Source organism: Rhinoderma darwinii, chromosome 3 (genome assembly GCF_050947455.1).
Source record: "Rhinoderma darwinii isolate aRhiDar2 chromosome 3, aRhiDar2.hap1, whole genome shotgun sequence".
NCBI lineage: Eukaryota > Metazoa > Chordata > Amphibia > Anura > Rhinodermatidae > Rhinoderma > Rhinoderma darwinii.
In genome coordinates, this window is record NC_134689.1 from 207,946,690 (window position 1) to 207,972,212 (window position 25,523).

A 25,523-nucleotide genomic window follows, 5' to 3' on the forward strand; every position below is an offset into this window, starting at 1 on the left:
TGACCACCTATGTAGGATGGAAGAGCTTGCTAGCTGGGAGGATAGGACTCATGATAGATTTGAAAGAACCTCGGGTCCTTGGAGGGCTGCCAGGGACACTATTATCTTGGATTGATTCACCCCCCCCCCCTGGGTACCTAGGTCATGCCTCCGATTACTCTCTCTGACTCTTTGCTATGGTGTCTCAGTTTCATAGTACACATGGTCTTTAATGAGCACAGTTCTCACCCTCCCCCTTGTACATAGTTGTTACATTTTTGTTATGTTTCCTTTGTACTTCATATCACTGTATTAGGAACTTACAATCTTATGTGTACATTTTGTGTATGTGCATATCACTTCCTGAAATATGAGTTTGTCTGAAATGTTCTTTTTATCCTTTGATATACAAAATATTGTAAAATTTTCTTTCTATAAATAAAGAATTGATAAAAAAAGTTATACAATACATTATACTGTACATATCCCCAAAATGGGGCCATTTAAAAATACAACTCGTCTTGCAAAAAATAAGCCCTTATATGGCTACATTGACGATAAAATGAAAAAGTTATGGCCATCGATCTTACACACCAATTACACAAAATCAAATGCACTAAATGTTTTGTTTCCCTCTGTGTTCGCTACCTTATAATCCCATTACACCTTCCATTAGGTATTGGGCCAGCTTGACTATCTGGGAAGTAGCCTCACTAATGTTATACCCACTATTTGTATTGCCAACTACCCACTACCCCCCACTGCTGGGATGTCTTAGAGCTATGACGGAAGACTGGGGCAAATACCATATCTTATGGCTGGATCGGGTGCACGCGCTAAAAATGGTGTTTGTACCTAAACTGTTGTATTGAAATTGAATGCTATCCAATCCTACTGGATAGCTCCTATGGCTTCTCCCTTCTCAGCGGTATTTCATCACCAACCCAATGTTGAAGCACTCTTTGCGAGTTTGTGATTCAGTCAAATACACGGCTAAATTGACATCTCCATTCCTACCGCTGGCCCCACTCTGTGTCTATGCACTTTCCCCCCCGGGACTTAAGTCCCCACACCTATTCCAATCTTGGTCTGCATCAGCACTTAGAAAAATGCATTATTTCCTGACTATATCAGGGATTAAACCCTTCCATGCTTTGCAACAAAAGTGTTCCCGCCGAGTGGTGAACTATTTCGCTAATAACAGATTAAACACTATTTCTCCTCCTTGCACAGGAACATCTCTACCCCTCTTGAGAAAATGCTATGTATTTGAGCAAAGTTGTTGTCAGAGCACTCACTGCCTTGGTACCATCTCGCACTTATACAATTGTTTTTCCCAATCCCAGACGCCAGCGGCCGTATGTGCATATCATGGTCCTCACATGGTGGTATTTGACCGCTGCCCAGGGCCGCACTGTCCATGTGGTGAGGTGAGCATTTTGCCTCACGCGGCGGCCTGCTGCCTCTCTGAGGGGGAGACAGCACCACTGAAACCAACCACCGCCACCCCCTCCTGCACTATAATTGTACCTGCGTCTATAGTACACAGATACAATCGTATGCATAAGCGCTGAATGGCAGGGCATGTTCAGCGCCTTTCAATGACGTAAGCGGCACTAAGACGTCATCGCGCCACCTGCGTCGTTGAATGACAGGGCAAGGCACCCTGCCAATCAGCGCCTTTCAACAATGCAAACGGCGCGATTATGTCATTGTGCCGCTTGCGTCATTGAAAGGCGCTGATTGGCAAGGCAGAATGACTTGCCGTGCCACTCAGCGCCTTTTAGCAACGCAAGCGGCGCGATAACGACATCGCGCCATTTGTGTTGTTGAAAGACGCTGATTGCCAGGGTGCCTTAGGTGTGGGGGGTTTAGGTGAGTATGTAAAGTTTTGTTTTTTTCTGTTAAAAGTGCAAGGGGCTATATGTGGAGCACTATCTACAAGGGGGCTACATGTGGGGCACTTTCTACAGGGGGGCTATATGTGGAGCACTATCTACAGGGGGGGCATATGTGGGGCACTATCTATAGGGGGCTATATGTGGGCCACTGTCTACAGGGGGGCTATATGTGGGGCACTATATACAGTGGGGCTATATGTGGGGCAATATCTACAGGGGTACTTTATGTGGGGCACTATCTACAGGGGGGCTATATGTGGGGTACTATCTACAGGGGGCTATATATGGGGCACTATCTACAGGGGGGCTATATGTGGGGCACCATCTACTGGCGGATATATTTGGGGCACTATCTACAGGGTCTACTATCTACAGGTGGTCTATTGGGGCCACTATCTACAGGGGGATCTATGTAACGACATCGCGCCATTTGTGTTGTTGAAAGACGCTGATTGCCAGGGTGCCTTAGGTGTGGGGGGTTTAGGTGAGTATGTAAAGTTTTGTTTTTTTCTGTTAAAAGTGCAAGGGGCTATATGTGGAGCACTATCTACAAGGGGGCTACATGTGGGGCACTTTCTACAGGGGGGCTATATGTGGAGCACTATCTACAGGGGGGCATATGTGGGGCACTATCTATAGGGGGCTATATGTGGGCCACTGTCTACAGGGGGGCTATATGTGGGGCACTATATACAGTGGGGCTATATGTGGGGCAATATCTACAGGGGTACTTTATGTGGGGCACTATCTACAGGGGGGCTATATGTGGGGTACTATCTACAGGGGGCTATATATGGGGCACTATCTACAGGGGGGCTATATGTGGGGCACCATCTACTGGCGGATATATTTGGGGCACTATCTACAGGGTCTACTATCTACAGGTGGTCTATTGGGGTCACTATCTACAGGGGGATCTATGTAGGGCACTATCTACAGGGGGCAGTATTTACAGGAGGCTCTATAGGGGACACTATGTATGTGGGGCACTGTCTACAGGGAGCTCTATGTGGGGCCCTGTTTACAAGGGGCTCTATGTGGGGCACTAATTCACTGTCTATAGGGGTCTCTATGTGGGGGGACTGTCTATAGGGGGCTCTATCGGGGGCACTTTCTACAGGGGGCTCGATGGGGGCACTATCTACAGGGGGCTTTATGGGGGCACTATCTATAGGGGGCTCTATCTGGTGCACTATTTACATGGGGCACTGTGTGTGTGTGGGGGGGGGGGCGGTGGACAGTGTATGGTGCTATTAGAATCAGGGACACAGTGTATGGTGCTATAATCAGGGAGACCGTGTATGGTGCTATTATAATTAGAGGTTCAGTGTGTGGCACCATGAGAATTTTATCTTTGTTTATAGGTGCAGAAATGTTTGAAAAGTGAGAAGCTGAAGACATTTGAGTGGAAAACTGTAGGACTGGGCTGTGGCCGGGAGAAGTCATCATAGAGATCTGGACCGAATGGAGAAGAAAACCGAAAAAGAACAACTAGAATCTGAGAGGACATCACCTGTGAGTCACTTAACGTAAATTTTATATTCTTCCTCTAATCAGTACTGTAGTCACTGTATGATCTTCAGAGAGATGATGGGTGGTATGATTTATTTTTGTGTGGGGCTGCTAGTGATGTAGAACAGCCAGGGAGATGTCAATCAAGATCTAGGGGGCAGCATTTAAATTTTTGCCTCAGGCAGCAGAAAAGCTAGAATCGGCCCTGCCCCTGCCGGTTTAGCTAGGGCATTACCGGGTTACCATCTCTTAACTTTTCTAAAGTTAAGAGACGTATGTCTTGGTACATGACTAATGAGAAACTGACAGCCATACCTCTGGCTTGGGTGGATTGGTTTAAGTCAATATAGTACACATGGGCTGACTATGTCAGTAATACTCTTTTTGTTCATCCTGCTCCCCCCCCCCTCCGCTCATGAGTAAGGGTGTTCCCTGTGCAGGTCGGTGTCCTGGGCTCGGTGCCTCTGGTCTCTGGGTCTTCCTCTTCCCCTCCTAACCGTTCTATTTCTATGTCTTTTCCTGCCCCTTTTTTTCTCTTCTTTCTATCTATTTTCTCCTCTTCTTGTCTTTGTCCTGTATATTGACCACTACTCTATGTGGTCACTTATTCAACAACTGGTCCTTAGGTGGGTGGAGTTTTCCATAACTAGCAGCCCCCCTAAGTCTAGCTTTCAGCTGCATCACGCCTTGATCCTCTGAGCAAACACTATGTAACCCCTTTCTACGCCCCCTATAATAACTTTTTACGATGTTTACTGTGCAGTATTAATAACATGTTAACTTTTTTCTATGTGGTCAGTACAAATACAGCGATACTAAATGTACACTACCGTTCAAAAGTTTATGGTCACTTAGAAATTTCCTTATTTTTTAAAGAAAAGCACAGTTTTTTTTCAATGAAGATAACATTAAATTAATCAGAAATACACTCTATACATTGTTAAGGTGCTAAATGACTATTCTAGCTGCAAACGTCTAAATATCTGCATAGGTGTATAGAGGCCCATTTCCAGCAACCATCACTCCAGTGTTCTAATGGTACAATGTGTTTGCTAACTGTGTTAGAAGGCTAATGGATGATTAGAAAACACCTGAAAACCCTTGTGCAATTATGTTAGCACCGCTGTAAACAATTTTGCGGTTTAGAGGAGCTATAAAACTGACCTTCCTTTGAGCTAGTTGAGAATCTGGAGCATTACATTTGTGGGTTCGATTAAACTCTCAAAATGGCTAGAAAAAGAGAGCTTTCATGTGAAACTCGACAGTATATTCTTGTTCTTAGAAATTAAGGCTATTCCATACGAGAAATTGCCAAGAAACTGAAGATTTCCTACAACGGTGTGTACTACTCCCTTCAGAGGACAGCACACACAGGCTCTAACCAGAGTAGAAAGAGAAGTGGGAGGCCCCGCTGCACAACTGAGCAACAAGAAAAGTACATTAGTCTCTAGTTTGAGAAATAGACGTCTCACAGGTCCTCAACTGGCAGCTTCATTAAATAGTACCCACAAAACGCCAGTGTCAACGTCTACAGTGAAGAGGCGACTCCGGGATGCTGGCCTTCAGGGCAGAGTGGCAAAGAAAAAGCCATATCTGAGACTGGCTAATAAAAGGAAAAGATTAATATGGGCAAAAGCACACAGACATTGGACAGAGGAAGATTGGAAAAAAGTGTTATGGACAGACGAATCGAAGTTTGAGGTGTTTGGATCACACAGAAGAACATTTGTGAGACGCAGAACAACTGAAAAGATGCTGGAAGAGTGCCTGATGCCATCTGTCAAGCATGGTGGAGGTAATGTGATAGTCTGGGGTTGCTTTGGTGCTGGTAAAGTGGGAGATTTGTACAAGGTAAAAGGGATTTTGAATAAGGAAGGCTATCACTCCATTTTGCAACGCCATGCTATACCCTGTGGACAGCGCTTGATTGGAGACAATTTCATCCTACAACAGGACAATGGCCCAAAGCACACCTCCAAATTATGCAAGAACTATTTAGGGAAGAAGCAGGCAGCTGGTATTCTATCTGTAATGGAGTGGCCAGCGCAGTCACCAGATCTCAACCCCATAGAGCTGTTGTGGGAGCAGCTTGACCGTATGGTTCGCAAGAAGTGCCCATCAAGCCAATCCAACTTGTGGGAGGGGCTTCTGGAAGCATGGGGTGAAATTTCTCCCGATTACCTCAGCAAATTAACAGCTAGAATGCCAAAGGTCTGCAATGCTGTAATTGCTGCAAATGGAGCATTCTTTGACGAAAGCAAAGTTTGAAGGAGAAAATTATTATTTCAAATAAAAATCATTATTTCTAACATTGTCAATGTCTTGACTATATTTTGCAACTCATTTGATAAATATAAGTGTGAGTTTTCATGGAAAACACAAAATTGTCTGGGTAACCCCAAACTTTTGAACAGTAGTGTATATATAGCCTATTTTCAGTCTTCTCTTTTGGTGTGTTTGCACTTATTTGTGATGTATTTACTTTGTGATGTATTCCTATTCCTTATTGAAAAATTCTATAAAAATGCAGGTTTGAAAAGAAAAAGTTATGGCCCCTTTGAAACGCAGTCATGAAAAAAAAAAAAAAAATCGTGTCCTCAAGACCCAAAATAGCTGCAGCTCCAAGGGGTTAATAATTACACCAGGGGACTTGAAGCTGAGATCACTTGATTGCATTTATGATGCTCTGGAATACTTCATATGCAAAAGCATTATTGCCTGTCATAATGTTAAATTGCCAAGACTGCAATAAACAGAAAACAGAAAAAGGGCAAGAAAAATCTCACTATAATCACTTATTCTTAAAGCAAAATGGATCAGTAATAATGCCTCATGCACGTGGCCGTGTCCACGATTGTGCTCACTGCCGGACATGGGCCGCAGCCAGCATTTTGGGCACGTGCTCCCATACAAAGTATGGGAGCACGGGCCCGTAAAACGCAAAATATAGGACATGTTCTATCTTTTGCGGTACAGTTCTATGGCACGGACACCTATCCGTAGCGATACGGAACAGCGTCCACGGCCAATAGAACTGAATGGGTCCGTAATTGCGGACCGTATTACGGTCTGCAAGTATGGAGATTTTCTACGGTGGGCATGGGGCCTAAGGTTGTTTGTATGGGAGAACGGGCCGAAAATGCAGGCTGCGGCCCGCGGCTGGCTGTGCTCGCGATCGCGGGCCGTGATTACGGGCATGGCCGTGTGCATGAGCGCAACTACTCGATTGGGGATAGGGAGTTACTGGCCATCAAGTTGGCTTTGGAGTAGTAGAGACATCTACTGGAGGGCGCAGCTCACCCTATTCTGATGTTTACCGACCACAAGAACCTCACCTATCTCCAGTCGGCCCAACAGCTGAATCCCCGTTAAGCCAGGTGTTCTTTGCCCAGTTCCAGTTTGAGCTCCACTACCATCCTGTGAGGTCCGATGCCTTGTCCAGGTCGTTCGAGACTGGGGACGCCATGGTGTCTCTGCAAAACATCAATGATCCGTCCTGCATTGTCTCTGTCAACCCCCCTGCAAGTTAGAAACATTCCTCGGGGAGGACTTTTGTACGCTTGGCGGACAGAAGTAGAGTTCTTCGCTGGGGACACAGCTACAAACTGGCAGGTCACGCGGGTGCCCGTAAAACCTGAGACTTGATTGCCCATCATTTTTGGTGGCCACGCTGCCCAAAGACACCATGGACATTGTCTCGTCCTGCACGGTGTGCGCGGCTAACAAGGTTGCTCACTCCAATCCTGCATGCCTGCTCCAGCTGCTGCCGGTGCCCAATGCTCCCTGGCAGCATATTAGCAATGGACTTTGTCACGTATCTGCCTCCCTCTCCTGGATGGAGTTCGGTCTGGGAGGTGGTGGACCGATTCTCAAAAATGGCTCATTTTGTTCTGCTGACCGGCCTACCTTTTGCTTGTCGACTGGCAATCCTCTTCATCAAACACATCTTCCGCCTGCATGGCTTACCTCTGCATATCGTGCCTGATCGGGGGATTCAGTTTACCTCAAAGTTCTGGAGAGCCCTCTATAAACTCCTTGATATGAAGTTGGACTTTTCCTCAGCCTACCGTCCCCAGTCCAATGGTCAAGTCGAGAGGTTCAGTCAAATCATGGAGAACTATCTACGACACTTCATCTCCAGGCAGCATGATGACTGGGCGCATCTTCCTACTTGGGCCGAGGAATACCTTGTTTTTTGCTGTATTGAAAAGTGTAGTAGACTACGCTATTCCATGCAGAGGCATACAGCACAAAAATGTATACAGAACGGTGTATGTTTTTCTACTGTGCGGCCTATGTGCTACAAATGCCATTGTTTGCCTTTACAGTGGCATACATTGCAGCTTTTCGTCAAAGGTATAAATTGTAGGAAACCTCCAGATAGTAAGCATGAATGTGATATGAACAGAAAATAACTGTACTGAAGTTTCGCTTCAGCTATAAATCACCATCTTGCTTTTCTCTTAAACTGAGCAAAAGTATATTTGAGAAAAGTCACATTATCATTTATGCCAGTACTTTATGACCTATTTCTTGTTTATAAGTGCCTTCCTGACCTTCAGAAATTCAGCACGTATGCTAAACTCTTAACATAATTATGCAAACATTTGTCTTGTGCCAATATCATCTAGGAATAATCCTTTTTATATTTTAGCAAGGCACCATCTAGTGAATAAAAATATGAATATCTACTAATAAATGGCATAATATTTAAATTAACCTGGTAAACTGTTAGAATTGTTGTAATATATTTAGTAGCGGAACTCTGTTTTATATGGTGCATGTAGATTTAAAGCTAGTATGAGGACGTACAAAGTATTGATTTTGCTGTCAGTAATATTTAGGTCATATGTCAGTAATATATACATCTTTACTGAATGCATAATTCACATTGCTCCCCAGGGAAATCTAAAATATATTATAAAGCTAAGCTCTGATTTATCACTTTTATATCAATTTGAGCATCAAGTATGGATAAATCTGTTGGTTACTTTCAGCAACAGCTCTTATGGCATTCTATTATTGATTTAGTAATTCAATATATAAAAAATGGGCATTGTGTGTAGGGGCCACCTGGCAATTTCAGTTATAAAGTAATAATGAATGCCCTTTGTCACAGTGTAACATTTTCTTTAAATGGTTTTATCTTACAGGGTCAGGCGTATGCAGATTCAGCTACTCTGATCCTGGTATTGTTGTTTCCTATGCCAAGAGCAATGCTACCAACTGGATGGCACTAGAGAAAATCAGGTGTGTTCCTGTGTATATATCGATCAATGAAATTATTATAAATGCTTATATCTTGTTAACCTGGCATGCCGTTTATACCTACAAATCTATTGTTGTTAATACATTTTGCAGGCTTTGCACTTCAAATATTCAAGTACTTTAAATACTAAACCAATGTATAGTCTTCCACAATTCTAAAACTAAACTATCATAGAACCGCTGCAATGTGTTTTTTTTTTTTGTTTTTTTTTTATATTCAGAGAATCATGCCATAGGGACCCAGCCTGTTGTCTTGTAGGGGCTTGTTAGGTAGAAACTGGTTGTTCACTGGAGATGGCTATAAAGGTTGGAAATGATAAAACTACTTTGCAGAAAATTATAGCATTGCTTAACCATTTCAATGCTGGAGATTTGGATGCTGTACTTTGTCAGGTGGCCTTACAATTGTTGCTACTGTTAAGAATATCTCAAATCTCTCTTTATATTTTGAAACTATACAACCTGCCCTATTTAAACTGGTTTCTTTTACAACTGCTGCTTTTGTCACAATTTTTGAGAAAAGAAAAAATAATAACAACCATAAAATTAATCAAAACTAAAATAAATAAATTTATCTCCCAAATTCTTTAGGGCTTTTTATTTGGAAAAGGAGCTAGGCTAATAGATTAGTGTCTTTATACTTCAGCAATTCAAGTGTGACGACGGCCCTAACCTCCCTAACATTAAATTATACTCCTTAGTTAAGGTAGATAGCTGAGTGACTATGTGGTAAATCTAACTTCAGAAATCTGGCACAAGACAAAAACTTCTTCCCACCTTACAGGTTGGAATCTATCCTATATTGTTAAACAGTACTAAGACTCAGAACCCATAGAAAACCCCTTATTTTGGTCTGCAATGTTGGCTTGGCACCAGATTAGGAAACGTCATAAATTGCCTATTGAAACTTCTGTGTTCTTAGGGTATGTTCACACGGCCAAATTTCAGACGTATACGAGGCGTATTATGCCTCGTTTTACGTCTGAAAATATGGCTACAATACGTCGGCAAACATCTGCCCATTCATTTGAATGGGTTTGCCGACGTACTGTGCAGACGACCTGTTATTTACGAGTCGTCGTTTGACAGCTGTCAAACGACGACCCGTAAATTTACTGCCTCGGCAAAGAAGTGCAGGGCACTTCTTTGCCACGTAATTTGAGCCGTTCTTCATTGAAATCCATGAAGCACGGCTCAAGGTTTACGAGCGTCTCAGACGCCTCGTAAATTACGAGGAGGAGCTTTTACGTGTGAAACGAGGCAGCTGTTAACAGTCTGTCTTTTCACACGTAACTGCCTCTCAGCGTGTGAACATACCCTTAGCCTTTACTGGTAACCAACTTTTTGGGGAGTCAACCATCAATGCAAATTTTGAATATTTTATAGGGATGTGGCTTACTGATCAATTAGCTTGATTCTGAATATCATGATCTAATCTGTAATGTGGCATGTGATAAATTTCCTATATTATGAGGCCCACAATTCAATTTTTTTTAAATGCATTGATAATAAACCAGATACTATCTTAACTCACTGCAAATGTGGCAGAAAATAAACTTGAGCTTTTCTTTACAAAAAAAGTCTGTGTCAGACTATGAACATGATTTACAGAATTATTAAACCGCGTACAGATTGGTCACAAATTTGAAACGCTAGATGGTCTTTACAGGTGCCAACCATAGATGGTAAAACTATTTTTGTAAAGGATCTGCCAGACACAGCTTCTGTGTCGACGCCCGTGGTTAATCAGTCTGCATCTGCTCCTAGGTCTGATAGAGTGACTCGATCTGCTACCACTCAGGCTGGTAGGCTGAGGAGTGGGAGAACCTATCATAGCCTGGCCAGACGGTTCTAGCTCCCGCCCTCGGTCTATGTATACATTCATTTGCTTCTTGTCTTTGCCTGTGATTCTCTCCTGTTTCCTGGCTCTGCTGTTCCAGCTATTACTATTGTCCTCTGCTTCATTTTAACCCTGGCTTTACTGACTACGCTCCTGCTCTCTGTTTGGTACCTCGTACACTCCTGGTTTGACTCGGCTCGTTCACTACTCTTGTTGCTCACGGTGTTGCCGTGGGCAACTGCCCCATTTCCCTTAGCTTCTGTGTACCCTTGTCTGTTTGTCTCTCGTGCACATATTGAGCGTAGGAACCGTCGCCCAGTTGTACGCTGTCGCCTAGGATGGGTCGTGCAAGTAGGCAGGGAATGAGTGGCGGGTAGATTAGGGCTCACCTTTCTGTCTACTTACCCAGTCATTACAATTTTACAGTCTACTATGAAACTCAATAGGGTTATAAATGTAAGTTCTCAAGATATGGCATTACTGATCTGTCATAGAGGCTACATAACACCTTATCATCCAAGATGTCTAGCACTGAAATATATACTTGTTCTAAAAGCCTAACTTAACTCAGATATCTAATTTAATAAATTATATAACCAAGAAGGACCTGGTGTCCGAAGCTCACATAGAGTTCCACCCACGAGCCAGAAGACTGAGGAAGGAGATGTGAGTGATTAGTGGCGTAGCTATAATGCCCCCCTCCCATACACAGTATAATGCCCCCATCTCCCTCTCATACACAGTATAATGCCCCTATATGTACGGACCTAATAAAAAAATAACATCCCCATTCCCCCCCCCTGTTGGAGGATCCTTCTCCTCCTCCAGTCTGTGAGATGTGAGTGGCTCAGTGCAGAAAAGCGCGATGACGTCACTACATCGCACCTGCCTTCGCCGAGCCGCTCACAGGGCACTGAGCGCAGTGCAGAGGAGGCAAAAGATCATCCACCCATTGTGGCAACGGGGATAGGTAAGTATGTAGGTTATTATTTTTCTAGTTGGTCCGTACATATGGGGGCATTATACTGTGTATGGGAGGGAGGGGGGGCATTATACTGTGTATGGGAGGGAGGGGGGCATTATACTGTGTATGGGAGGGAGGGGGGCATTATACTGTGTATGGGAGGCAGGGGGCATTATACTGTGTATGGGAGGGAGGGGGCATTATACTGTGTATGGGAGGGGGCATTATACTGTGGGGGCAGTTATGGGGAGCATTATGCTGTGTGAGTGCAGCTATGGGGGGCATTATACTATGTGGGGGAAGTTATGGGGGGCATTATACTGTGTGGGGCAGCTATAGGGGGCATTATACTGTGTGGGGGCAGCTATGGGCGACATTATACTGTGGGGGCAGCTATGGGGGGAATTATACTGTGTGGGGAAGCTGTGGGGGGCATTACACTGTGTGGGGCAGCTATGAGCGGCATTATACTGTGGGGGCAGCTATGAGGGGCATTATACTGTGGGAGGAGCTGATATGGGGGCATTATAATGTGTGCGGCCAGCTATGGGGGGCATTATACTGTGTGGGGGCAGCTATGGGGAGCATTATACAGTGTGGGGGCAGCTATGGAGAGCATTTATATACAGTGAAGGAAATAAGTATTTGATCCCTTGCTGATTTTGTAAGTTTGCCCTCTCTCAAAAACATGAACAGTCAAGAATTTTTAGGCTAGGTTAATTTTACCAGTGAGAGATAGATTATATTTTAAAAAAAAACAGAAAATCACATTGTCAAAATTATATATATTTATTTGCATTGTGCACAGAGAAATAAGTATTTGATCCCTTTGGCAAACAAGACTTAATACTTGGTGGCAAAACCCTTGTTGGCAAACACAGCAGTCAGACGTTTTTTGTAGTTGATGATGAGGTTTGCACACATGTTAGATGGAATTTTGGCCAACTCCTCTTTGCAGATCATCTGTAAATCATTAAGATTTCGAGGCTGTCGCTTGGCAACTCGGATCTTCAGCTCCCTCCATAAGTTTTCGATGGGATTAAGGTCTGGAGACTGGCTAGGCCACTCCATGACCTTAATGTGCTTCTTTTTGAGCCACTCCTTTGTTGCCTTGGCTGTATGTTTCGGGTCATTGTCGTGCTGGAAGACCCAGCCTTGAGCCATTTTTAATGTCCTGGTTCCATCCATTCTCCCATTGATGCGGTGAAGTAGTCCTGTGCCCTTAGCAGAGAAACATAATGTTTCCACCTCCATGCTTGACAGTGGGGACGGTGTTCTTTGGGTCATAGGCAGCATTTCTCTTCCTCCAAACACAGCGAGTTGAGTTAATGCCAAAGAGCTCAATTTTAGTCTCATCTGACCACAGCACCTTCTCCCAATCACTCTCAGAATCATCCAGATGTTCATTTGCAAACTTCAGACGGGCCTGTACATGTGCCTTCTTGAGCATGGGGACCTTGCGGGCACTGCAGGATTTTAATCCATTACGGCGTAATGTGTTACCAATGGTTTTCTTGGTGACTATGGTCCCAGCTGCCTTGAAATCATTAACAAGTTCCCCCCGTGTAGTTTTCGGCTGAGCTCTCACCTTCCTCAGGATCAAGGATACCCCACGAGGTGAGATTTTGCATGGAGCCCCAGATCGATGTCGATTGACAGTCATTTTGTATGTCTTCCATTTTCTTACTATTGCACCAACAGTTGTCTCCTTGTCACCCAGCGTCTTACTTATGGTTTTGTAGCCCATTCCAGCCTTGTGCAGGTCTATGATCTTGTCCCTGACATCCTTAGAAAGCTCTTTGGTCTTGCCCATGTTGTAGAGGTTAGAGTCAGACTCATTAATTGAGTCTGTGGACAGGAGTCTTTTATACAGGTGACCATTTAAGACAGCTGTCTTTAATGCAGGCACCAAGTTGATTTGGAGCGTGTAACTGGTCTGGAGGAGGCTGAACTCTTAATGGTTGGTAGGGGATCAAATACTTATTTCTCTGTGCAAAATGCAAATAAATATATATAATTTTGACTATGTGATTTATTTTTATTTTTTTATATAATCTATCTCTCACTGGTAAAATTAACCTAGCCTAAAACTTCTAGACTGTTCATGACTTTGACAGTGGGCAAACTTACAAAATCAGCAAGGGATCAAATACTTATTTCCTTCACTGTATATATATTAACAGACCACTGCATTCCTTTTGCTAGTAAACCCGTGTAACAGGTTTTCTATACTAGTCTAATATATATTTGGCAAGGACGTGGTGATCCGAGGTACAGTTAGCTGTTATACTGTGTGCGGCCAGCTATTGGGGGGCATTATACTGTGTGGGGGCAGCTATGGGGAGCATTATACTGTGGGGGCAGATATGGGGGCATTATATAGTGTGGGGGCAGCTATGGGGCATATATATATATATATATATATATATATATATATATATTAACAGAGCACTGCATTCCTTTTGCTAGCAAACCCGTGTAATGGGTTTTCTATACTAGTCTAATATATATTTGGCAAGGACGTGGTGTTCGAGGTACAGTTAGCTCCGCCTACAGCCACAGCCCGACCTGCAAGAAGCCTGTGAGGGAGGAGATGTGAGTGCTCAGTCTGTCTGCTGTTTGTGCCTCTATTTGCCTGTGTGTCTCTGTGTTTGTGTATGTATAAGCTCCAGTTTGTGTGTGTGTGTGTGTGTGTGTGTGTGTGTGTGTGTATAAGTGCCTATATATGTATCTCTGTATGTGTATATATTTCTGTGTGTGCATCTACTACTTTATCTGTACTCAGAGTTCTCACTGTGTGTTATCTGGTGTGTTATCTGTGGTGTTAAGGCCCTATTCACAAAGCAGGGATTCCCAGCCGTGTGTCGGCCGATACTTGAACGGCCGTCACATGGTTGAAGTAGGAACAATAGACCCTAAATTGGGCCATTCACACAGATGATGTTTTTGACGGCCCGGTAAACCGGGCAGTCAACAATTGGGACATACCTTATTTTGGGGAGCTGTCCCGGCCGCAAATGAAAGGGGTTATCTGGTTCTTATTCTTAAGATAGGCCAACAATATTAAATTGGTGGGAGTCCGACTCTCAGCACCTCATTGATTAGCTTTTTGAAGGAGCAGAACGCTGTGTCCCCTTCATTATTTACCAGGCATATTTCTATAATTCTAGAAGCGGCTGTGCCTGGTATTACAGCTCGCTAAAGTTGTGGTATCATGTACAGTCACTACTAAAAGTATGGCACTGTGCCTGGTAAGCAATGGGGGCGATCTATTATTGCTGGCCTATTATAAATATAGGGAAATCTCCCGATGTACACGCTAAACGTGTCCATAGGGCTCTATTAGGCTGACGAAGGCCAAAAGAGTATTTTTTTGGTCTTTGTTGGGTTGGTATATGGCGGTATACATTTTTTTTTGTTGGATGGAATAATGTAGTAGAGTACACTATTCATCCTGAGGGATACCACAAAAAAAGTATACCGTGCGGTATATTATTTTTTTTTTTAAATGGGAGCCTATGTGTGATGGCTGCCATTGCATGGCATCCGTCAGAAGTATACATTAAGGCTGCATGCACATGTTGCATAATTTGATGCAGAAAATCCGCACCAAAACCGCAGATGTATGCACGTAATTCCGCAGCTAAAACCTCACATAATGGTGTGGTTTTTTTATGGTTTTTTTTCAGTTGCGGTATTTACGTTTTGATGCGGAAATAGGTGCGGTTTTAAGCTGCGTATTTTGGTCTGTTTCTCTTTGCAACTAGTCAGATAAAATTCGCAAGCGAAAACGCAGGATAAATTGACATGCTGCAGATTTTAAAATACGTTCTGCAGGTCAATTTATAAGCAGAAAAATCTGCACCGTGTAGATAAGATTTCTTGAAATCCCATTTACTTTGCTGGTACTGTATTACGCTGTGGATTTGCCGCATGAAAATATGTGCGGCAAATCCAAACGTAATTGTAAAGGATCTGCCAGGCACAACTTCTGTGTATACGCCCATAGGTAATCAGTCTGCACCTGAGTCTATGTCTCTGAAACTGACTCCATCTTCCACCACTCAGGATGGCAGGCTTAGGAGCGGGAGAGCCTATCGCAGCCTGGCCAGACGGAGCTAGCTCCCGTCCTCTGTCTATTTATACCTGCCTTTCCTGTTCCTCCTTTGCTTGTGATTCTTCTCGTGTGGTTTCCTGGCCCAGCTACAGCTTCTGACTATTTGATCCTGCTCCATACTGACCCTGGCTTACTGACTACTCTCCTGCTCTGCGTTTGGTACCTTGTTCTCTCCTGTTTTGACTCGGCTCGTTCACCACTCTTGTTGCTCACAGTGTGTTGCCGTGGGCAACTGCCCCATTTCCCTTAGCTTTGTGTACCCTTGTCTGTTTGTCTCGTGCACTTACTGAGCGTAGGGACCGCCGCCCAGTTGTACCCCGTCGCCTAGGGCGGGTCGTTGCAAGTAGGCAGGGACAGAGTGGCGGGTAGATTAGGGCTCACTTGTCCGTTTCCCTACCCCCTTCATTACAGTAATATGCAACATTTGCATTCAGCCTAAGCGTTTACATTGGGGAATTTCCCCAGCGCCGGAGTCCCCTGGAAGAGCAACAGACAGCACTCAGCCCAAGGATTCCGGCGCTAAGGAAGCCCCTCACATCACTGTCAATATATGGACAGTGATGTTAGGGGCTTTTAACTACAGAGTCCCCGGTCAGAGCATCAGGAGCGCTCTGGCCAATTAACTCCAGGACTGGAGAAGCCCCTGGCTTCACTGTCCACATATAGACAGGGATGCCAGGGGCTTTCAACTGTGGAGTCCCCAGCCAGAGCATCGGGAGCTCTCCTGGACTGGAGAAGCCTCTGACATCACTGTCCATACATGTTTCTTTATGGTGTTCTTCAGTCCTCCAGCCTTCCACCACACTTGGGATCAGCCCAAGCATTGGTGCAGCTGAGTCACTCTGAAGCTTTCTGGTAAGCATCAGATGTGTTTTTATGCGTTTTTTCTTCTTTAATGACTTCTTTCTAGCTACCCTCCCATACAAGCCAACTGTATACAGAGCTCTTGATATACTTGACTAGCGCACACCTTCACTCTCAGTCACTGAACTTTGCAGCTCCTAGAAAGTGATTGTTGGTCTATGCTTCCTGCTCTGATGTTGAGTGTTGAGGGTCAGTCTTGTCTAGACAGTGCTAGGGTGGTAAGATGCATCTTCCATATCCCCACAACGGTCCTAACTGGGATATCCAAACTTAGATATTACTTTGTAGCTTTCTCCGTTTTTCCATTTTTAATTTAATTTTAAAACATCTGCTGGTAAATCATTAATAGTAAGTAAATTTACTTTAATACCATACTGGTTTGCAATATCTACTAGCTATCAAATACTAGGTAGAATAATCTGCGTAAAGTGTAATTTGTAATCCGGATACATCTATTGACTTTTTAGGGTGTTAAATACATGTGCAAGGTAATGAGTATAAATATATAATTTATTTATTGTCTTCTTCCAGCGCTCCTTCTAATGTCAGTACAATCATCCACATTATTTACCTTCCGTATGAAGCCAAAGGAGACAATGTGTGGTTCCGGTGGGCACAAGAGCCCACACAGGCAGGAGATGTGTATGAGGCATGCTGGGCACTGGACAACATACTTATAATCAATGCTGCACATAAGCAAGTTATATTAGAAGATAATCTTGATCCAATGGACACTGGAAATTGGCTTTTCTTTCCTGGAGCTACTATCAAGGTTTGTTGCATTTATGTAAAGTACTTCTATAACAGGCATTTAATAAACAGATCATTTCTGAAAATATCAGTATATTATTTGTGACTGGTGACAAAACCAAAATTGAAGATCATTAGAAAAGTTGTTAAAACAAATAATAGTTAGTTTAGTTAAAGCGGATCTGTAATATATTTATGCTGCTCTGTCACCTATTAGGTAATGTGCCTTACAGTAGTTTCTGAGAAGCTAGATCATACACTCACGGCACACAGCCAGTGGACAGTAGTATATTGATTTATTTGCGCTCCAGCCGCTGATTGCCACTTTCCTCCTAAGGCATGGCAGCATACATTTGTGACAGATCCGCTTTAATTATCAGACATGAACTCAATCCATTAAAAGGGATGCAATTACTAGTGAATACTTTGTTCACGTGAAACATTGAAACAACATCGAAACAACATGTTATAAGAACAATAATAAATACATTCTCACCTTCTTACTTTAAAATGTTCCAGTTTACGCCAGGGTTTGACGACTTTAAACAATCTTTTGCCTTGATGATACCCTGATCACAGGGTGTCCTGTTGCAGGAACCCCCAGTGGTCAGCTGTATTCTTTAGTGGACCCAGGCAACAAGCGTTTCCCACAGGTAAAATTAACCATTGCACATCTGCTAATGAAATCATTGGGATCTAGAGTATGTGTAATGAACAGTCAGGCCAGGTCCTCTAGTATGAGAGAGGCCCTTTGTAGTTGCTTTGCAGTCTAGCTAATTGAGGGGGGTTCTGAATGGGGGACTCCCCTCTATTTACTCAAAATCTCCTAATAGGTTTTTGAAAATTAGTCTTCTGGACCAGAAAAGCCCTAAAAAACCGTGATATCGGGATAAAAACTCTTTGTTCTAGATTTAATAACCTAGTAACTTTTTTTGCAGAAGGTCTCAGCATTAAGAGGCCATCTGAGATTGTTTCAGATATGCAAATCCCAAAGCTTAAAGTTGGATACTACTTCAGCCTAGAATTTGTCGATGTATACTGATGGAAGTGTACTGCAAATCCTCTTTAACTCTTTTACTTTGGCTCTTTTCACATCTGCGTTTAGTTTTTTCTTTGTTCTGCTCCGTCATCGGAGCAGAACAACAAAAAACTTGGGGCCCGCCAGATCCGTTGCATAACGACAACGTCAAAAGAACCCATTGACTCTAAAGGGTTCTTTTAAAATCCAGCTATCTGTTGAAAACCAGCCATCAAACTCCTTAGTTTTCACTCAATATGCCCTTTCGTCCCTACATTCAAGTAAAATCAATAACTGTGGTACAATCAGCATACTTAATTATTACAATTCTCTGTTGCTTAGACACATAATCCGAAGTTAAAATAGAAAAGAAAACTCATTTGATAAGGAACAGCCTTGAGGAACCCCTATATTATATATACTAAGGGAAGAGAATGAATTACCTACTTTCTAACCTGCTAGAGTCTGCTATTTAAAATGCATAATACATTTGTAAATATTACCTCCGGCATCCTGCAATATTTTTACGAAGTTATCAGTCTCTACGGTGTTGACGGCCATACTAAATCAATAAATAGTAATTGTGCATATTTATTCCTATTTTAAGGATCCAGTATCAGTAACATGTATTGAGACAATGGCATCATCAGTACCTGTTAAGCCAAGAAGCAAGCTGTAGCACATCATGGCAATAGCAAACTCACTGTGTAGTGTGGACCATCCCAAAAACAAACTGATTGTTTATTTCAAATTTCAAATTGTTAGGTGTACTATTAATTTTTAAAGTGAACCTACAGTACTATGCTAAAGTATAGAAGTATAAAAATAGAAGTGTTAATAGTTTTCTTTTTTTTTCACCATTTAACAAAATGCAAAGTGAATGAGCAGAAGAGAAAGCTAAATCAAATCAATATTTGGTGTGACCACCCTTTGCCTTCAAAACAGCATCAATTCTTCTAGGTACACTTGCACAAAGTCATGGATTTTGTAGGATTATAGTCAGGCGTCTGGTTCCAAATTTATTCTGCAGCAGTTCAACGACCCCAAACATACAGCCAAGTTCATTAAGAACTATCTTCAACGTAAAGAAGATGATATGGCTCCCACAGAGCCCTGATCTGAACATCATCTAGTCTGTCTGGGATTACATGAAGAGACAGAAGCATTTGAGGAAGGGTACATCCAAAGAAGATCTGTGGTTAGTACTCCAAGAGGTTTGAACTGTGTGCAAGTGTAGTTAGAAGAATAGATGCTGCTTTGAAGGAAAAGGGTGGTCACACCAAATATTGATTTGATTTAGATTTCTCTTCTGTTCATTCACTTTGTATTTTGTTAATTGATAAAAAGGTGGTTTTACACGTACGATGTGGGCTGGGCAAATGAGCACCGATCAACGAGACACTCTTTGATCGCAGCTCGTTTGCTCCTTTCACAAGGAGCTAGTATGGGGACGAGCGTTAATTACTACGATCGTTTATCCCTATACATTTCTGTCATGTCGGCAGCAAATGATTTTGCTCGTTCATCGGCTGATCGTTTCCCTATTTACACAGGAAACTTATCGGGCAAGAGCGTTCCGTGAACGCTTGTTTGCCCGATAATTGGCCAGTGTAAAAGGGCCTTTAACTTTAGCACACTACATTGTAAGGCTTATCTTGAACTTTTGTCGGTTCATTTTTTTTGCTCTTCTGGTCATTAACATTGTTATAACACCTCATTCACTGTATCCAATGTTTTTTCTTTATACTATGTATGACATTATATAAAAGAAAATGTGCAAAATTTTAGATAAAATTGATTTTCATACATTAGGGGAACAAGAATCATAAACTTGTCAGTGTATCATAAATAAATAACAGACCACCTATAGAGAGCTTTTCTGGAAGAGCACCAAATTCATCAGCATTTTGTCTCAGTTGCTTAGACTTAGTAGTGGACTGTTCCTTCAGGATGGATGGAACACCTTTTAAAAATGATTCACTGCTGTGGGACTGAGGGTCAATGCAATTCTGCTTATTAGGAGAGCAAACAATGAGGAGTTTTAGGCTAGTGCTACAATAGGCATGTAATTTAGGATTTTCAACATCCAAATGACACCCAAAAAAAACCTCAAGACCCACATTGAAGTCTATGGATTTTTCGCAACTGTCGTGTCACATCACATCACGTGGAGTAACATTCACGTTCTAAAGCATTACTTGCGATATCGCAGTGCGACCTTGCAAAGGTTGTCTGCCTCCAGCAAAGTCACCGTTTAGCCTTAGACTAATGCTTGCAAATGTGGTTGCATTTCTACACCTAGTGCGATGCAACTGAGGCACAACAATCGTGTAGAATCCATATCTGCTGGATTTTTGGTCACAGATTGCAAATCGCAAGCGACATTTCCAGCATAGACAATGTAGGTGCTTGCCCTGCAACTCATTTGTGACATATCAGCAATTTTTTTTTTTTTTCAGATGTCGCAAATCCTAAATAGCATGTGACTTGCAATCAAATCATACCCTAAAATAGTTGTGTAACTTCAATGCAGCAGCAAGTCACAGACAAATTACACACATACTTTTTGTAAACAAATAAACAACTCAGCTCTCTACTCACTGAAATAAGGAGATAAACAATCAGAGCAGGTAAAAAAGAGATGAAATCCTCAACACCACAAAAAAAAAGAGACAAATTAATAGTTTTTTACCGCTCAGATGGTTGTGGATGTAAAGTCTGAAGTGTCCATCAAGGGCTTGACCTATTTTTTTATATTTTTTGCACAACTTATATGCAAACTAATGTCACGTGACCAAAGTTTTTATATCCTTTAGGGCTGGACCGCTGTTTGTTTGGTAACTCTCTTCTTGATTTGTTTATATAACAGCTGGTAAGATGCATGATAATAATTTAAAAAAAAATAAATATATATATATATATATATATATATATATATATATATATATATATATTGGGCTGATTAGATGAACCAACTTATTTATAGTCTTCTATGGACTCGTAAATCACGCAAATCATCAACTCATACTCATATCTAGCAGCAAATATTGTTTCCTTTGCATTGCTCTGTGTTTTTTTTCCTTTATAGTAAATTTCCTCTTGATATTTACCACAAGGAAAACATTTAAAGCAAGATCTAAAAAAAAGTCAGAACCGTCTGTTGTAGTTCCATAGAAAAAATATTATTGTTAATTAGATTTAACAGTCCAGGGCACCAATTTTTTTTGTATCAAGTTGTATTGTTACATTTTTCAAATACAAATAAAACATGCAAAAATGAATGCACCCCTCCCTCCCTATTCCACCCAACCCTGGTACACCTGGAGTCACAAAAGTGGAACCATCTCCACATATTACCTGTCACATCATTGTAGTGGCACATCATCCCTATCAGTAGCTATGCAAAAGACTTCAGTGGGTACAGTGAAGACAAAGCACAGCACCGTAAGAAACATTCCACTCCCAAATGTATAACAAGTTCTGTATAACCCACAATACATCAAACACAGTTCAGTCAAGAAGATCCTGTCTTTAATCAGAGCTGTTGAGACAAGGCCAGAATCATAAAGGCATTTTGACCATAGCGCTTCATACTTTTTAACAGCTCCACGTTTAAGGTGAATTGGTTTTTCCATAAAAATAAGACAATTTATTTTCTCAATAAACTCATGGTGTGTTGGTGAGTCTTCCTGAAGCCATTTTTGAGCATTCAGCTTTCTTGCAATGTACAACATGTGTGCCACAGTCACTTTTAGAGGTTCAGTTACCAGCAAATTGTCAACATATCCTAGAATACATAGAAGATCTCCAATGAGTTGAGGCTGCTGTAACGGCTGCCGCGCCGTTCCCCGCCGTCCCCACGGCCTCTGCTCCGGTTCCGGTGTCCTCCATCTCCAGCTGCTCATCCCGAACTCCACTTACTCGGTCCGGACGCTCTGCTGGCCCTGGACGGCGTCAGGTGAGTGCATCCCTTACCTCCCTCCAAGGTCGTCATCCTCGATGTGCGGCTGCAGTCACTAGAGGGCGTGCGCGCTCTGACTCGTCCTGTCTTAAAGGGCCAGCGCGCGCCTTAATTCCTAAGAACTTCCTATTTAAGGTTCCTCCTCCCTTGCATCCCTGCTTGTTCAACCAAGTTCCCCGTGAGTTCCCTGTGCCCTTGTTCCCTGTTTTCCGTTCCTTCTGCCTTTGTCTGGATTTCCCGTTACTGACCTCTGCTTGAACTTGACTATCCTTGTCTGCCGCCTGCCTTGACCTATTGCTGCCATACCCGTTACGACGACTGCCGCCTGTCCTGACTTCTGCCTATCCATCCGACTGCCTCTACCCGCTGTGCCAAGCGTTGCCTGGGTTCTAAGCACCATCTCCCAGACGACACCGAGAATCCACGAACAAACCGGTGAGAACCGTTCTAGCTACACTCCAAATGAATTAAAAAAACTACTTTATTTACCCAGTGTTCACAGCAACGTTTCACCTTCTCATTGAAGGCATTTTCAAGCTGAGCTGCAGATAATACTAAGCAGCCACCACCCTCATAAATAGTAGGCGTGAGAGTGACTGTTTATCAGTATTCTTCACCTGTGGAATCTCCCCTTATATAAAGTTATGTCCAGAATTATTTGGACAGTGACACAATCTTCATGATTTGGGCTCTGCATGCCACCACATTGGATTTGAAATGAAACAACTGAGACGCAATTGAAGTGTAGACTTTCAGGCTTAATTCAAGGGGTTGTACAAAAATATCCTATAAAACATTTAGGAATGACAATAATTTTTCTACACAGCCTTCTTATTTCAGGGGCTCAAAAGTAATTGGACAAATTAACATTACCATAAATAAAATGGTTTTATTTAATACTTTGTAGAGAATCTATTGCAGGCAATGACTGCCTGAAGTCTGGATCCCATGGACATCACCAATAGCTGGGTTTCCTCCTTTGTGATGCTTTTCAGGCCTTTACTGCAGCTGTCTTTAGTTGTTGCTTCTTTGTGGGTTTTGTGCCTTAAGTTTTGTTATAAGCAAGTGAAATTCATTCTTTGTGGGTTTTCTGCCTTAAGTTTTGTTATAAGCAAGTGAAATGCATGCTCGATCAGGTTACATAGTTACATAGTTACATAGTTACATAGTTAGTACGGCTGAAAAAAGACACATGTCCATCAAGTCCAACCAAGGGAAGGGAAAAGGGAAGGAAAAATTTCTACACATAGGAGCTAATATTTTTTTGTTCTAGGAAATTATCTAACCCTTTTTTAAAGCCATCTACTGTCCCTGCTGTGACCAGCTCCTGCGGTAGGCTATTCCATAAATTCACCGTTCTTACTGTAAAGAAGCCTTGTCGCCTCTGCAGCTTGAACCTTTTTTTCTCCAGACGGAGGGAGTGCCCCCTTGTTTTTTGAGGGGGTTTTACAAGGAACAGGATATCACCATATTTTTTGTATGTGCCATTAATATATTTATATAAGTTAATCATGTCCCCCCTTAGTCGTCTTTTTTCAAGGCTAAATAGGTTTAATTCTTTCAATCTTTCCTCATAACTTAAATTCTCCATGCCCCTTATTAGCTTCGTTGCTCTTCTTTGTATTTTTTCCAACTCCAGGGCATCCTTTCTATGAACTGGAGCCCAGAACTGAACTGCATATTCTAGATGGGGCCTCACTAATGCTTTGTAAAGTGGCAATATTACATCTTACATATTACATGAGGTTGAGATTGGTGATTGCAGAATATTCAACTTATTTGCCTTAAAAAACTGGGTTGCTTTCGTAGTATGTTTTGGGTCATTGTCCATCTGTACTGTGAAGCGACGTCCAATCAACCTTGCTGCATTTGGTTGAATCTGAGCACAAAGTATATCCCTGAACACTTCAGAATTCATCCGGCTGCTTCTGTCTTCAGTCACATCATCAATAAACACTAGTGACCCAGTGCCTTTGGCAGCCATGCATGCCCATGCCATCACACTTCCTCCACCATGTTTTACAGGGGATGTGGTGTGCTTTGGATCATGAGCCGTTCCAAGCCTTCTCCATACTTTCTTCCTCCCATCATTCTGGTACAGGTTGATCTTCGTTTCATCTGTCCAAAGAATGCTGTTCCAGAACTGGGCTGGCTTCTTTAGATGTTGTTAGGCAAAGTCTAATCTGGCATTTCTATTTTTGAGGCTGATTAATGGTTTGCACATTGTGATGAACCCTCTGTATTTGCTCTCATGAAGTCTTCTCTTTATCGTAGACTTAGATACCGATACACCTACTTCCAGGTGAGTGTTCCTGACTTGGGTAGATGTTGTGAAGGGGTTTTTCTTCACCATGGAAAGGATTCTGCGAACATCCACCACTGTTGGCTTCGGTGGATGTCCAGGCCTTTTGGAGTTCACGAGATCACCAGTGCGCTCTTTTTTTTTCAAGAATGTACCAAACTGTTGATTTGCCACTCCTAACATTTGTGCTATCTCTCTGATGGATTTCTTTATTTTTTTCAGCCTAATGATGGTCTGTTTCACTTGCATTGAGAGTTCCTTTGACCTCATGTTGTGGGTTCACGGCTTCCAAATGCAAATGCCACACCAGGAATCAACTACAGACCTTTTACCTTCTTAATTGATGATGAATTAATGTGGGATTAGTCCATGCAGCACATTAAATAGCTTTTGAGATAATTGTCCAATTACTTTGGGTGTAATGTCGGGGTAGGGAAACAGACAAGTGAGCCCTAATCTACCCGCCACTCAGTCCCTGCCTACTTGCAACTACCCGCCCTAGGCGATGGGGTATAACTGGGCGACGGTCCCTACACTCAATAGGTGCACGACAGACAAACAGACAAGGGTACAAAGAAGCCAGGTAAATGGGGAAGTTGCCCACGGGAACACCGTGAGCAACAAGCGAGGTGAACGAGCCGAGTCAAACCAGGAGATGAGCGAGGTACAAAAACGCAGAGCAGAAGAGTGGTCAGAAAAGCCAAGGTCAATCACAAGCAGAGGATCAGTAGTTCAAGAAGCTGCAGCAGGGCCAGGAAACCAATAGAGAAGAATCACAAGCAAAGGAGGAACAGGAAAGGCAGGTATAAATAGACAGAGGGCGGGAGCTAGCTCCGTCTGGCCAGGCTGTGATAGGCTCTCCCACTCCTAAGCCTGCCATCCTGGGTGGTGGAAGATGGAGTCAGACTCACAGACATAGAAGCAGGTGCAGACTGATTACCTATGGGCGTCGACACAGAAGTTGTGTTTACATTGGGTGTCTTGAAAAAGAGGCAGCTACATATTAAAGAGCTGTAATTTCTAAACCCTTCTTAAAGTTAGTATGTG

The 25,523-nt window shown here is 42.7% G+C and overlaps 1 protein-coding gene across 4 annotated transcripts in view; it reads left to right on the forward strand.

Annotated features, from left to right (window-relative positions):
- RELN (reelin) overlaps nt 1-25,523 on the forward strand; it is a 749,731-nt gene that overhangs the window by 351,947 nt on the left and 372,261 nt on the right. For all 4 annotated transcript variants that reach the window (XM_075857310.1, XM_075857311.1, XM_075857308.1 and 1 more), the window contains exons 9-10: nt 8,546-8,642; nt 16,977-17,217. In XM_075857310.1, the coding sequence (XP_075713425.1) occupies nt 8,546-8,642; nt 16,977-17,217 (338 nt within the window). The remainder of the gene's footprint in view (nt 1-8,545; nt 8,643-16,976; nt 17,218-25,523) is intronic.